This window comes from Mesoplodon mirus (assembly GCF_964341445.2).
Source record: "Mesoplodon mirus genome assembly, chromosome: 16".
Taxonomy (NCBI): domain Eukaryota; kingdom Metazoa; phylum Chordata; class Mammalia; order Artiodactyla; family Ziphiidae; genus Mesoplodon; species Mesoplodon mirus.
In genome coordinates this window covers 29,431,942-29,445,712 of record NC_138992.1, presented here as the reverse complement: position 1 = coordinate 29,445,712, position 13,771 = coordinate 29,431,942, and the positions used below count along the sequence as shown (strand labels likewise).

At 34.4% G+C, this 13,771-nt stretch overlaps 1 protein-coding gene across 6 annotated transcripts in view; it reads left to right on the top strand.

The window, feature by feature from the left end:
• The window catches only part of OXR1 (oxidation resistance 1), a 446,853-nt gene that overhangs the window by 385,926 nt on the left and 47,156 nt on the right, over nt 1–13,771 (top strand). For all 6 annotated transcript variants that reach the window (XM_082601053.1, XM_082601051.1, XM_082601055.1 and 3 more), the window contains 3 exons: nt 4,898–5,082; nt 8,062–8,822; nt 12,437–12,605. In XM_082601053.1, the coding sequence (XP_082457179.1) occupies nt 4,898–5,082; nt 8,062–8,822; nt 12,437–12,605 (1,115 nt within the window). The remainder of the gene's footprint in view (nt 1–4,897; nt 5,083–8,061; nt 8,823–12,436; nt 12,606–13,771) is intronic.

Here is a 13,771-nt window from a genome sequence, read left to right as displayed (position 1 = left end):
TGCTTCCATGTCTTGGCTGTTGTAAACAGTGCTGCAGTGATCATTGGGGTGCTGCATGTATCTTTTCAAACCATGTTTTTCTCCAGATATATGCCCAGTAGTGGGATTGCTGGATCATATAGTAGCTCTGTTTTTACTTTTTTAAGGAACCTCCATACTGTTCTCCATAGTGCCAATTTACATTCCCACCAACAGTGTAGGAGGATTCCCTTTTCTCCACACCCTCTCCAGCATTTACTGTTTGTAGATTTTTTTGATGATGGCCATTCTGACTGGTGTGAGGAGATATCTCACTGTAGTTTTGATTTGCATTTCTCTAATAATTAGCAATGTTGAGCATCTTTTCACGTGCCTTTGGCCATCTCTATGTCTTCTTTGGAGAAATGTCTGTTTAGGTCTTCTGCCCATTTTTTGATTGGGTTGTTTGTTTTTTTGATATTGTGGAGCAGTTTAATTATGATGTGCCTTGGTGTGTGTTTCATATTTGTTTTCCTTGGGGTTCGTTCAGCTTCTTGGATCTGTAGGTTTATAGTTTTCATCAAATTTGAAAAAATTTTGGCCATATTTCTTCAAATGTTTTTTCTCCCCCATTCTTTCCTCTTCTTTGGAAACTCCAGTTATGCATATTTTAGGTTGCTTGATGTTGTGCTTCATAGCTTACTGATACTCTGCTCTTTCTTTTCCTCTGTCTCCATTTTGGACAATTTCAATTGCTGTATCTTGAAGTTCAGTAATTTATTTTTCTGCCAAATCTAATCTGGTATTCTATCCAGTGTATTTTTCACCTCTAAGTTTAAACTGGGTCGCTTATGTCTCCCACGTCCCTACTTACCATGCAAAATCTTTCTTCTGTATTCTTGAATATATGGACTATAGTTAAAATAATTGTTTTAATGTCTTTTTCTGCCAATTCTTTTCTCTCTTCCACTTTTGGGTTTGTTTCAGTTAATTGATTTTTGTTATTGCTGTGAGCCATATTTTCCTGTTTGTTTGCATGCCTAGTAATTTTTAATTGGATACCAGATATTATGGATTTTATCTTGTTGGGTGCTGGATATTTTTGTATTTCTATACATATTCTTGCACATTTTTCTGTGACACGGTTGTTTCTTGGAAACAGCTTCATCCTATCATGGCTTGCTTTTAAGTTTTGTTAGGCATGACCAGAGCAGCTTTTAAGTCTTCAACTAGTTTTCCCCTTACTGAGACAATACCCTTCTGAGTATTGAGGTGCTGTAAATTACAAGGGTTTTTTCTCTGGTTGGTGAGAACACAAACTATTTCTGACTCTGTGGACTCTAGGGAGTGTTTTCTCAGCTTCTTTGAGTGCTTTTTTTCTCATCCTTGGATAGTTCCTTTCACACAGGTAGCAATCAGTCCTCAGCTGGAACCTTGGAAAAGGATCCTCTGTAGATCTCCAAAGCTTTCTCAGTAGGGAGTGTTCTCTCCTTTCCTGTCTCTATCTGTGGCCAGGAAACTCCACCCAGTGTGCTGGGGCATTTGTAGATCTGATCTTATTTGTTTCCCCTTATTCAGCATTATAGTATCAGAAAAGAGTTATTTCATTTATTTTATGTGTTTCAGTAGCTTTAGGCAGAATTAGTTCTTGGCTAGAAGCAAAATTTTAGTTGGAAGTATTTGAATAACAATTTTGTTTAAGAATCAAAGAAAAGATAAAGTCATTGGCAGGGTTAGAAATGGCTTGCACTGGTGTTCTTGAAACATAATCTGTTGTAAGAAAGTAAGCAGGAAAAGATGCTTTCTCATACAAGTCATCTTGTTTTTTCTTCTTACAGGTTGATTGTAGTAAAGATTATTTATAGAAAATTATGGAAATTTATCAACAATTATTGTAATGGTTAAATTACTGTGGACTTAAGACTGAAAAAAAAATCAGTACAAGCTTTTATTTCTCCTGGGATGAGTTCCCAAATCATAGTCTTTTATCTTTTAGTATTTACAGAAATATTGTAATGTAAGTGGTAACTTTTCTTTTAGAAATAAACTTTATTTTCTAATAGAAATAATTCCTTCTTGGAAGATTTGTCAAGTAGTTGCACATAAGGAATTGGAAGTTACTAATACTAAAGGAAGTAGGTGCTTAAAGTTTCTGAAGGTCATGTGGATTAAGATATGCTAATTGGAAATCTTTTACTTACAGTATGCTCTTGCTCCTGAAAATATGTCTACATTTATGAAACAGTGTTTAAAAAGAATGAAATGTTAATGGTTTAGTGTGAGTTTATGATTTCAGACTTGATCTTGGCCAAATGAATTTGAGAGGCTACTTTCTGAAGAGACTTTTGTGAATTTTGTGTTGTAATGTTTCTCATGGCTGTCTCTTTTGATTTATGGAGACACCTGACATCTCACAGAATACCTCAAAGAGCTCCAGCTAAAGGCAGAGGGAAAGAAGCTTGAAGAATATATCAGTGCATCCTTCAGTAGTAGCAAATAAGGGTGAATTCCTGGAATATAACATTAGCAGATTGATCATTCCAGTGTTAAGCTATAGGGCTTCAAGCCCCTTGTAATCCAAGTAGTAGAAGTACGGTTTTGAGAGACTTTTCAAATGGCTTCTATAATTACAGTACTAAGATTATAGTATTCATATGTATAGTGAATTAAAGTATTATTATTACACTGGGCCTTTTCTATAATACCTAGTAATCATTGTCTTTAATGAAAATCCTCTAAAGCAAAAGATGTAGTGTTATGCCAGTGAACCAAATATTATATCATCATTTAAAACTAATGCTCAGATGAAATTTATGAAATCAAGAATGACCTGAAGTCTTTCAGAGAACCTGAAGTTTGCTTTCCTTAATCCTTACTGATTGTTTGGTTTCATTTCTCAAATAACTTGCTTGTAGACGTGGTGAGATAGAGGAAGGTATTAAAGATTGGAAATCTTTCAGCTTTTTTATATTGTATATACTCTACCCTTGATTATTTATTTCTTGGATTATCCCTGGCAGAGTAAATGTCCCTGCAACATACTTTATCATCACTCATTGATTTCAGTTGGCATGTGAGCCAGGAATATATAATGTATATGAATCTGTTTAAAGTATTGATCAAGGGGTGTAATAGGGAGGGTGGGAGGGAAACGCAAAAGGGGGGCGGTATGGGGATATATGTATACATCTAGCTGATTCACTTTGTTATGCAGCAGAAACTAACACAACATTGTAAAGCAATTATACTCCAATAAAGATATTAAAAAATAATAAAATAAAATGTTGATCAAAAGATGATTAGGCTATGGTTTACATAAAGTTCCTCCTTATTTAGGAGGTCCATAGTCTGAACTAAAAGAAACGCTAGTCAGAGTTTGAGACTGATTCCCTTTCCCCCACCAAAATGCATACACACACATATTCTTCTCTCCAGTACTGCATGCAGTTACTGTAAATAATAAGCGTATTTTATAATCTTGAACATTGGCAATAACTTTTTTTCATTTGTGATTGGGTGACCATTTTTAGTAGGATTTTTCTTCTTATTTTTTTGTTTCTAAAGTTAGTGTCTGTCATAACTTAAGTTTTACATTCTTAAAGTTAAATCAGATAAATTCACAGAGCTGAATATGGACTTGGAAGGTGGGTGTGATACCAAATCAAGCAAGATTTAAGTTTTTCTATTGGTAGCTTCAGAAAAAAAAGACAACTTTGAAGTAATTATTTGGTTTAGTTTCAGAATTCTGTCTGGCTCTTTATTTTTATTCTTACAGGATGTAGTGGAATGGGAGTTTGAAAATGGGATTAAGAAAGAATGTATACATAACTGAATCACTTTACAGCAAAAATTAACACAACATTGTAAATTAACTATACTTCAATAAAAATAAATAAAATAAATAGGATTAAAGAATATTTGGTACTTGAGTTGAAGTGATTATTGTTTGTAACTCAGGTGTGAAAAGATTATAGTAAAAAGCATGGACTGCTTGGATTTTGGATCTTGGTCCTGCCACTTATTAGTTAGCTATGTTATTTATTATTTAGGACAAATTGCCTAGCCTCTCTCAATTTTAATTTCCCCACCTGTATTCTTATCTCAGAGCTATAATTGAACAATAATATATATAAATGAACAATAATATGTATAAAGCATGGTACATACAAAGCATTCAAGAAACATTAGCTAATATTAGTGGGATCAGCTTCTTACATACTTCATTTTGCTCATTTGTAAGATGAGAGGGTTGGACTCTTTATATTTTTATCACTATTTGTATAAGTATATTTAAAATTTCATAGCTTTTCATGATTAAAATAAGTACTGTATGCCTTAGAAGTAATCTAATCTACCTAATTTTACAGATGAAGAAACAACCCCAGAGGCTTTGCTTGCCAGAGGTCACATAACTAGGCAGTAGCAGAATTGAGTGAAACAGATTTTTTTAAAAGATATTTTAAACAGATTATACTATTTTCCTTTTATAATGGATTGAGTTATCAGCACATTATTTATTAAACCTGCAGTGTGTGCATGAAACTATTTAATACCTGTAGTGACGGAAGAACACAGGAGGCTGTATGCAAGTTAATGTAAAACATGGCTCATGCCTTGAAGGACTTTACAATCCTTCTTATATTACTAAAGTTATCTTGCTGATATAACTCAGCATTTTACTGAGGCTGAAAATTTTAATTCCTGACTTGATTGATTGAAGGTGAATATGATATTCTTTGTATTTTGCTTCTGCTAACAAGGAGAATTTACTGGGAAAATATGGGTGTTATTAAAAACATTTTCATGAGAATGCCATAGTGCTTGACTATACTACTTTTATATGTGGTAGGTGGCCTAACATCGGAGATAAAAATATCTAGAATGATTTTTGAAAATTTAAACTTTGAAGATTAAACATTATTTTCTTTTTTCATCTTAGGGCACAGTCAGTGGTGTGTTGCTAGTTACACCAAATAATATAATGTTTGATCCACATAAAACTGACCCCTTGGTTCAAGAGAATGGCTGTGAGGAATATGGCATCATGTGTCCAATGGAAGAGGTGATGTCAGCTGCAATGTACAGAGAAATTTTCGATAGCAAAATAAAGGAATCCTTACCCATGTAAGAGTGATAATTATACTCCTTTGCAATTTTATTTCATCTAGATAGTTGACCCTGGTCTAATAACTCTGAAGTATTTTTTAATAGTTTTATTATAGCTGCTTTTCATTTTATCATCAATGAAACAGAAATATATGTAGTATTGAAGAGATTATTCTTACTGCACTAGAATAGTTAGGAATTGTTTTAGATTTATACTTGTATATTTGGTCAGAGAACCTGATATTTAAAAGTAACCTATAGTACTCATTTAATTCAGTGTTTACCAGCCCATTTTATTCAGGTAAATTCAAATTATTTTTATTAGTAATTTAAGGTAATATAAGTAATCAAGGGTAGCTTTCAGATTTTCCTTAGAAGAGCCTGAAGAGTTGGGTGTGGGGTTTGGGGGAGGTCACATAAGCAAAGACCTGACATTAATAAAGCCAGAGCAGCTTTGTCTTTTATTGATTTATATGTTTGTACCCTTCTCTCAGAAAAGTATAAAACACAGGGAAGAAGACCCACAGATTGCACAAATTTAAAGAGTTAACCTTGGAATATGCTGGTTAGAGAATTTGTGTGTTTCAGGTAACATAGATGTGTGGCTACAGATCAGCATAGCCTTTGAAAGTAATGTGTTTAACTAAAGGAATAACAGAGAAAAGAAAAGGATAAGAAATAAAAGGAGGGCTTCCCTGGTGGCACAGTGGTTGAGAGTCCACCTACCGATGCAGGGGACACGGGTTCGTGCCCCGGTCCGGGAAGATCCCACATGCCGCGGAGCGGCTGGGCCCGTGAGCCATGGCCGCTGAGCCTGCGCGTCCGGAGCCTGTGCTCCGCAACGGGAGAGGCCACAACAGTGAGAGGCCCGCGTACCGCAATCAATCAATCAATCAATCAAATAAATAAAAGGCATACAAACAAAGGAAGGGAAGGACAAAAGAAGAAAATTGATATGTAATAGAAAAGAACTCCCCCATTCCTCCATACATGACTTTGTCAGCAGTTTAAAAACTGGCTTCACTTTAACTGATACTGAGATTTCTATCCCTATAGTAGCCCACAGGGATGATAATGGTTGTTTTAAAATTAACCCCTGTGAGACAGAACTACTTACAAAAGAGACGGAGAGCAAATTATTTTTGTTTCTGAGGCAGACTACATGAGTTGTTAGAATACCTATGGTAGAATAAAATCTTTTATTTAAACAGTCTCCATTATAATGGCCCCCCAGTAGATACTGTTTTGGCTTGGTAAACTCATCCTTAGAGGTGCAGATTATTCCTAGGATTGCCTCTACTGTTAGCTATTTAATATATCCTCATCCAAAACCAGTCTCAGCAAATAAAGATTATCGTGGCAGGTGGAAGGGGTAAGACAAAGGTGAAGGAGTGAAGGATTAGATTAAAAGAGAAACAAGAAGATTATATGTATGTATATGTTGCCAGTCATTGGTGAGATCCATTTTATCTTGCCCTGCTTTTCCATTTGTATTAGGATGCCTTGGGATTCTATTATGCTGAATGATCCATAACTATTCTACACGGATGCTATAGGGCCCTTCCTCTTGTAAATCACTGTTTTATCATTCACAACATCACCTGGAAAAACCATCTATTTGATCCAAACCTTTAAAAAAGTTACTCCAAAAGAAATATCTTTCAATGCTGCCTTATGAATTGATTAAAAACAATATTTGGCAACAACTCAGATAATGTCATGTATGGTAAAAATGAGGTGTAAGATTTGATTGGTTTTCTTCTGTCTTACACTGCTTGGGAAGTTAATTGCAGAGGTTGTTCAGGAACTATATTGAACAATAGCAGCATCATTGACATAAAAAGATAAGGTTACAACACCTATCTAAATCTGTATACTGTTAGGTTTACTTAACTTTATCTCACACCTAAGGGTCTTATTAAATCTACAGGTACAGTTTCTCAAAACTTTTGCCAAGTTCCAAGACCCTATATATGCAGTGTTAGGGGCTCACCAGTAGATGACACTATTACACATTTAATAACACAGATTAGATGCTTACATACATTTCTTAAGGTGAATCAGTCAGTACAAGGGAAGCAGAGATAGGGACTGGACTTCAACTAATTAATACTTTTTTAAAAATAAATTTTACCTATCCTATGCACAATGAAAATTATGCATATCATTATAAAAAATATCAAGTACTAGAATAAGAGGGAAAGAGTTACCCAACTTCACCATCCAAAGGTAGCCAATAGATTGTGTGTCGGCTTACTTCCAGTCTTTCCTATTCTCAGACTTGCATAAATGTTAATACTTTTTCCAAAGAACTCATGCAATTTCCATTTATCAGAAACTACTTTTAGCCATCATTTTGAATTGCTGACTTGTATTTCATATAGTGTTTACACTGTCTCCTTCCAGAGCTTAAACTGTCTAACCATTGATCATTAGTGCTTGCATATACAAATGCCGTTAAACATGGAAATCTAGAAGTAATGATGAACCATTCAGCTAGTTAATATCTAACCTCTAAGCACTTTTGCCTCAGTTCTATTCAGGTTGGTTTTTAGCTTTGCATTTGAGTCATTTATTTTAGTTTAATTTCTATTTAAATGTAAATAAGTACTGTGTGTGTGTGTGTAATATCAGTCAGTGTATTTTTATTAAGACATTTAAAATTTTAATCAAAATTTTATTTGCATATTTCGTCAGTGAATAAATTTTAGTTTAGAATTATAGCTTCACCCAGAACTTGTATCTTCAACTTCTCTTCAGGTAGATCAGTTCAGGAAATCTTACATTGATATTTCCCAGATCTTAAGCAGTTGATGCAAAACTTGACTTAATTACATGGTCTATAGGAATCAATCAAATTTTTGATATGCTGTTAAGAGATGTATGCTACATCCTTTTAGGAAAGCCTTTTTAGTGATATTAATTCAGTGTTAAGTTTGTGGAAAATAAAATTCTGCAATTTAAAAAGTAATAACTTTAAATTTTGTTTACTGACAGAGAGATAGATCAGTTATCAGGAAGCGACTTCTGCCATTTAAAGAAAATGACAAGAAATAATACTGATGAAATAGACTCAAGAATTCGCGATGCAGGTAATGATAGTGCCAGCACTGCTCCTAGGAGCACCGAGGAGTCTCTTTCTGAAGATGTGTTCACGGAATCAGAACTCTCTCCTATACGAGAGGAGCTTATTTCTTCAGATGAGCTGCGACAAGATAAATCATCTGGTGCGTCATCAGAATCTGTGCAAACCGTCAGTCAGAGTGGAGTAGAATGTTTGACAGTCGTAACAGAGGCTGCTAGTGCTCCTGACCACTTAAAATCCGATTCTGGACATACTACCAATGAAGTTGGGACTCTTTCTCTTAAAACTGATTTAAATAATCTTGAAATGGCTACTAAGGAAGGAGATCAGACTACAGATAATCTTCAAGAAATATCAGGTCCTAAAGAACAAAGCACAGGTATAAAAGGTAATGCAGACCAGGATTTTCTTCTTAATGAGAATTCATTACACCACGAAGAAGGTGAAAAAGAAAGTATGCCCTGTGGGGAAGCAATAGAATTTAAACAAAAGCCAATTGTCAACAAAGGAAAACAAGGAAAGGAGCAAAATCAGGACTCAGAGACTGAGGTAGAAGAGCTACGGAAACTCTGGAAAACCCATACAATGCAACAAACTAAACAGCAAAGGGAAAATATTCAACAGGTGCCACAAAAAGAAATTAAGCATAAAATAGCAACAACCAATATAGAAGGTAAGTGTTAAGGAATATATAAAGTTAGTTTATCTTACTGCATATTGTATCCGTCTTTCCTCACTGACTCAAAAGCTACTGTATCTTAGGCCACTCTGAAGGATGATCTAGTAGCCCTTGACTGATGTTTCTCTGGGCACAAGTACATAGTCTCTGGTTTCTCCTGTCTTATCCCACAGTGGGTTGTACACATAATGAGCATCTTTTCCACCATGTTTAAACATTCCTCACACACTGCATTCTGTCTTTAAACAATTTATTTCTTGAAAGTGCACACAAGTTCCTTAATACCTCTGATTTCTCCATTTCTCTTTAGTTCTTGATGTGTCTCATCATTAAAATACCTTTTAGGGCTTCCCTGGTGGCGCAGTGGTTGAGAGTCCGCCTGCCGCTGCAGGGGACACGGGTTCGTGCCCCAGTCCGGGAAGATCCCACATGCCGTGGAGCGGCTGGGCCCGTGAGCCATGGCCACTGAGCCTGCGCGTCCGGAGCCTGTGCTCCGCAACGGAAGAGACCACAACAGTGAGAGGCCCACATACCGCAAAAAAAAAAATAAATAAAATAAAATAAAATACCTTTTTAAATTGCATATATAATATCCTAATTGCAACTTGCAATTGCCGAAGTTGTAATCCCATCATTTTTAAAAAGTGCAATTAGACATAAAAATCTATTTCTGAAATTCTTTCAAGTATCCACAAGTTCCATCATTGTCTGATTAAATGTTTTCCTTTAAAAAGCAGTACTAAGGATAAATTAAAACACCATTTTGTTTTTTCATACTATTTACTTAGGAAAATTATAGTAATAGTTTGTCTTTTATTTCTAATATACAGTGCTTCCACCTAGTACATTATGGGTTAAAAGGTGTATAACTCAAGTATCTTAGCTAACATTTCTCATATTCTATTGGAGTATTGATTCTAGATTAATCAATACTAGATTTCAGTTTTTTAATTAAAAAAATTTAATTGTTAAAATATACATAAAATAAAAATTACCAGTTTAACCATTTTTACTGTAAAATTTAGTGGCATTAAGTACATTCAACATTGTTGTACAACCATCGCCACCATCCATTTCCAGAACTTTTCCATCTTCCTGAACTGAAGCTCTGTACCCATTAAACTTCCATTCTCTCCTCCCTACATTCCCTGACAACCACCATTCTACTTTTTGTCTCTGTGAATTTGTGTCTCTATCCTAAGTACCTCATATAAGTGGAATTATACCATATTTTCCCTTTTGTGTGTGGCTTATTTCCCTTAGCGTAATGCCTTCAAGTTTCGTCTGTGTTGTACTGTGTCAGAAATTTCTTCCTATTTAAAGCTGAGTAATATTCTACTGTACACAGCACATTTTCTTTATATGTTCATTTGTTGATGGACATTTGGGTTGTTTCTACCTTTCGGCCATTGAGAATAATGCTGCTATGAACATTGGTGTACAAATGATCTGTTCGATTTCCTTCTTTCAATTTTTTGGATATATACCAGAAGTGGATTTGCTGGATCCTATGGTAATTCTGTGTTTAACTTTTTGATGAACAGTTGAGCTGTTTTCCACAATGGCTGCACCATTTTACATTCCTACCAGCAACACACAAAGGTTTGATTCAGTTTTTAAAAACACTGAATTTTCTTTGCATTGCCAAATTTAGGTATACTGAAGACCTAAGGATTATATTCACTAGATGTTAAGGAATTCATTTACTCAAAGCAAGTTCTATAAAAGATTCAATATTTTTTCTTTTGTAATTTTTTTCTTTATTCAGAACTAATGTTCATTAAAGAACATTTGATAAATACAGGAAGTTTTTAGAAAATTTATAAAAATTACTTTGAGTTCATCACCTAGAAATGATCATTGTTAGTATTTGGTGTATTTATCTTTGATCTTTAGTGTGTATGTGTATATACATACACACAGACACATACAATTTTGCTAGTTTTTGTATGTATCTTTACTTACGTGTATTTTTCATATAAAATCGGGATTATATGTAGTGTTGTTTCTTGCTTTTTTTTACTTAGTATATTATGTAATAAACATTTTCCCATGTCATTATACAGTTGACCTTTGAACGACTCAGGGGTTAAGGGGTGACACACACCCCTCTCCCACATTCGAAAATCTATGTATAAGTTTACAGTCAGCCCTCCATATCTGTGGTTCTGCATACATGGATTCAACCAACCATGTATTGTAGTATTATAGTATGTATTATTTGAAGGAGATCTGCATATAAGTGGACCTGTGCAGTTCAAACCTGTGTTGTTCAAGGGTCAACTTGAACCCATATAATTCTTTCATGGTTTTTAATGGCCCTGTAATTTAGCCATTTCTGTATTAAGACATTCAGTTATTAACAATTCATATTATTAAGATATTTCTTTGATGTTATAAAGAATGCTGGCATAAATATCTTTATTTGATATATTTGTGTCTGATAGTTGTCTTATATTTTGAAACTTTGAAAAAGATAAAATGAGGCATTTCCATTTGACCCAATAATATAGTAGACTGCTTTTATTTTATTGGGTTTGTTTGGGTGCGGGGTTTGATGGGAGGGACATCTCACTATGACAAAATACTAAAAGGAGAAAAATTGGTAGATAGTTTAGATAGGTATTCCTGGATTGTTACCATTTGGTTTCTTCTTTTTGTACCTGTGTATGGAGGGGGGACAAGAAACTTAGTTTTAAGTAACTAATTTTAAGTAACTTGAGATCCTATAATAGGGAAATATTTAAAGTTTCTGATCTTTAGTGACTTTATAATACCATAAAACTTATAAAACTGTAAATATATAAATATAAAAATGTACAAATATAATTGTGGGAAAAATGGTAAAAGTTCACTCTTTTAACCTGATGCAAATGTTGGGGCTCAGATAGATTATGTACCTTGCGCAGTATTACACAGAAAAAAAGCCATGACTAGTACCCAGATCTCCTGACTATAACTAAGTGCTTTTTCTTCACAGTATGCCACCTTCATAAGTTAATTAATGTCTAGATTGCTGAATTGAACCATGTTGTCAGACTCTCAGTGTGTCATATGTCAGCATCTGGGGTTGGACGAGTTAGAGATAACTCAGGCTGTCCAAACTGATGGCTGAATCTAGCATATTGTTGTTTTTATCACACCTTCATATGCATATAAAAGCTTCACAAGATTTTTTACTAAATTTTTGTCTGTAACAACCATATTACAGTAAACCTCTGAAAATTCTACAGACTTATTTAGATATTGTTCTAGAAGGCTGATAAAGAACATGCAGAAAATTGCGCATGTGTATGTGATTACTTTAGTGCGGTTGTCACAAACAGAAATTTGACAACGGTTCCTGGATCTTTCGCCTTTTCCCTAACGCTTAGACATAACGTCAGCTCATACTTTGCCTATTAGTTCATTAGTCCTGCTGTACTTGTCACTTTGCCTCTGATGGGAAAAAATACAAGCTACTTCAGAGAATTCAGTAAGTTGGCGTTTTATTCTGTAATTATTTGTCAGAAGTTTGGAGATAAGCATTACTTAATCTCGAATTATTTTAAATCATTCAAGCATGGTGTATGAGAATTGAATAAACACTGTTTGTGTCTCAATTCTAGGTTCTGCACTTTTAAAAGAAAAGAGGAGGCATCGATTACATAAGTTCTTATGTCTCAGAGTTGGAAAACCTATGAGGAAAACATTTGTATCTCAAGCAAGTGCAACAATGCAACAGTATGCACAGAGAGATAAGAAACATGAATATTGGTTTGCTGTGCCACAAGAAAGGTAAAACAACAACAGAATCTTCAAAACATTATTGAGGTTCCTTGAATTGAAATTATTTTGTATAATACATCCCACCAGTAGCAAAGTATTGAAATAGTTTATGATTAAAACCTGACATTAAATCTATTCAAAATCGTTTAGCTCCTCTTTTACACTCTTTAATTTACCCCATTTCTAATTTTAGTCCCTTTCATGGTTTGATGCAAAAAATGTGAACATATACCTAGTTTTAGTAGTAAAGAAACTTACTTAAAATGTCTTAGATCAAGAAGGTTCATCAAAATACTAACTGGTACAGCCCCTACCTCAAGGCAGGTAATGATGTATAATTTCCTTCTTAAAAATTTCATCAAATGCTTACTGAATGCCTACTATAGAATACATAGCACTAAATTAGCTACTAAAAGGATGTGGTCCTCAAACTATTTTTTATACCCACTACACAGTAAAATTTTTCATCTTAAGTTTAAGCAATTCTAAAGGATGTCTGTCACCACTGCATTGTAAATATTGACATTTTAAGTTAAAACTTGCATTTATACTTTAAATATACTCAGTAGGATCTAAACATTGTTATCAGTTTGCCCTCTACCATTATCCATTTAAACACCACTTGAATGTGCTCTTTAACAGTTAGAATTTGCATCGTTACTTTTTCTCTTTGAATTTGTATTTCAATTATACCTCCTCATAGAATCTTACTCTAAGGTACTATATTTTTATTCCCTTTTACATTTTTTGCAACAAATTACCTATACTTACACATTTATCTGTATGTGTTTGTGTGTGTACTGGAATTACATTTATTTAAAACTTTTCTGTGATTATTGTCAAAAGAGTAAAGGGTCTAAGGCCTACCCTACCTTGCTAACAAGTTGGCCTGCCTCAGTTTAATGCATGCTGGCAGAAAACAGAGTCACAATGGCAGTAGTCACAGTACCAGCACTTGTATGAGTTCTTTGAGCTTCAGTCGCCACAGTTGGATGTGAAGAAGGCCAAGTGACAGCTACATGTGCCATGGGTTATGTTAAAGAAGAGGAACCATAAGTTTAGGGAACTTAAACCTTTTATAATGTACAGTAAGCATGGTTACCCTTTGCTCCAGAGTAAGGTACTATTTCTGCCTTCTAAAACTATGCTATGCTTTGTTTCCTGTTCTAACATAC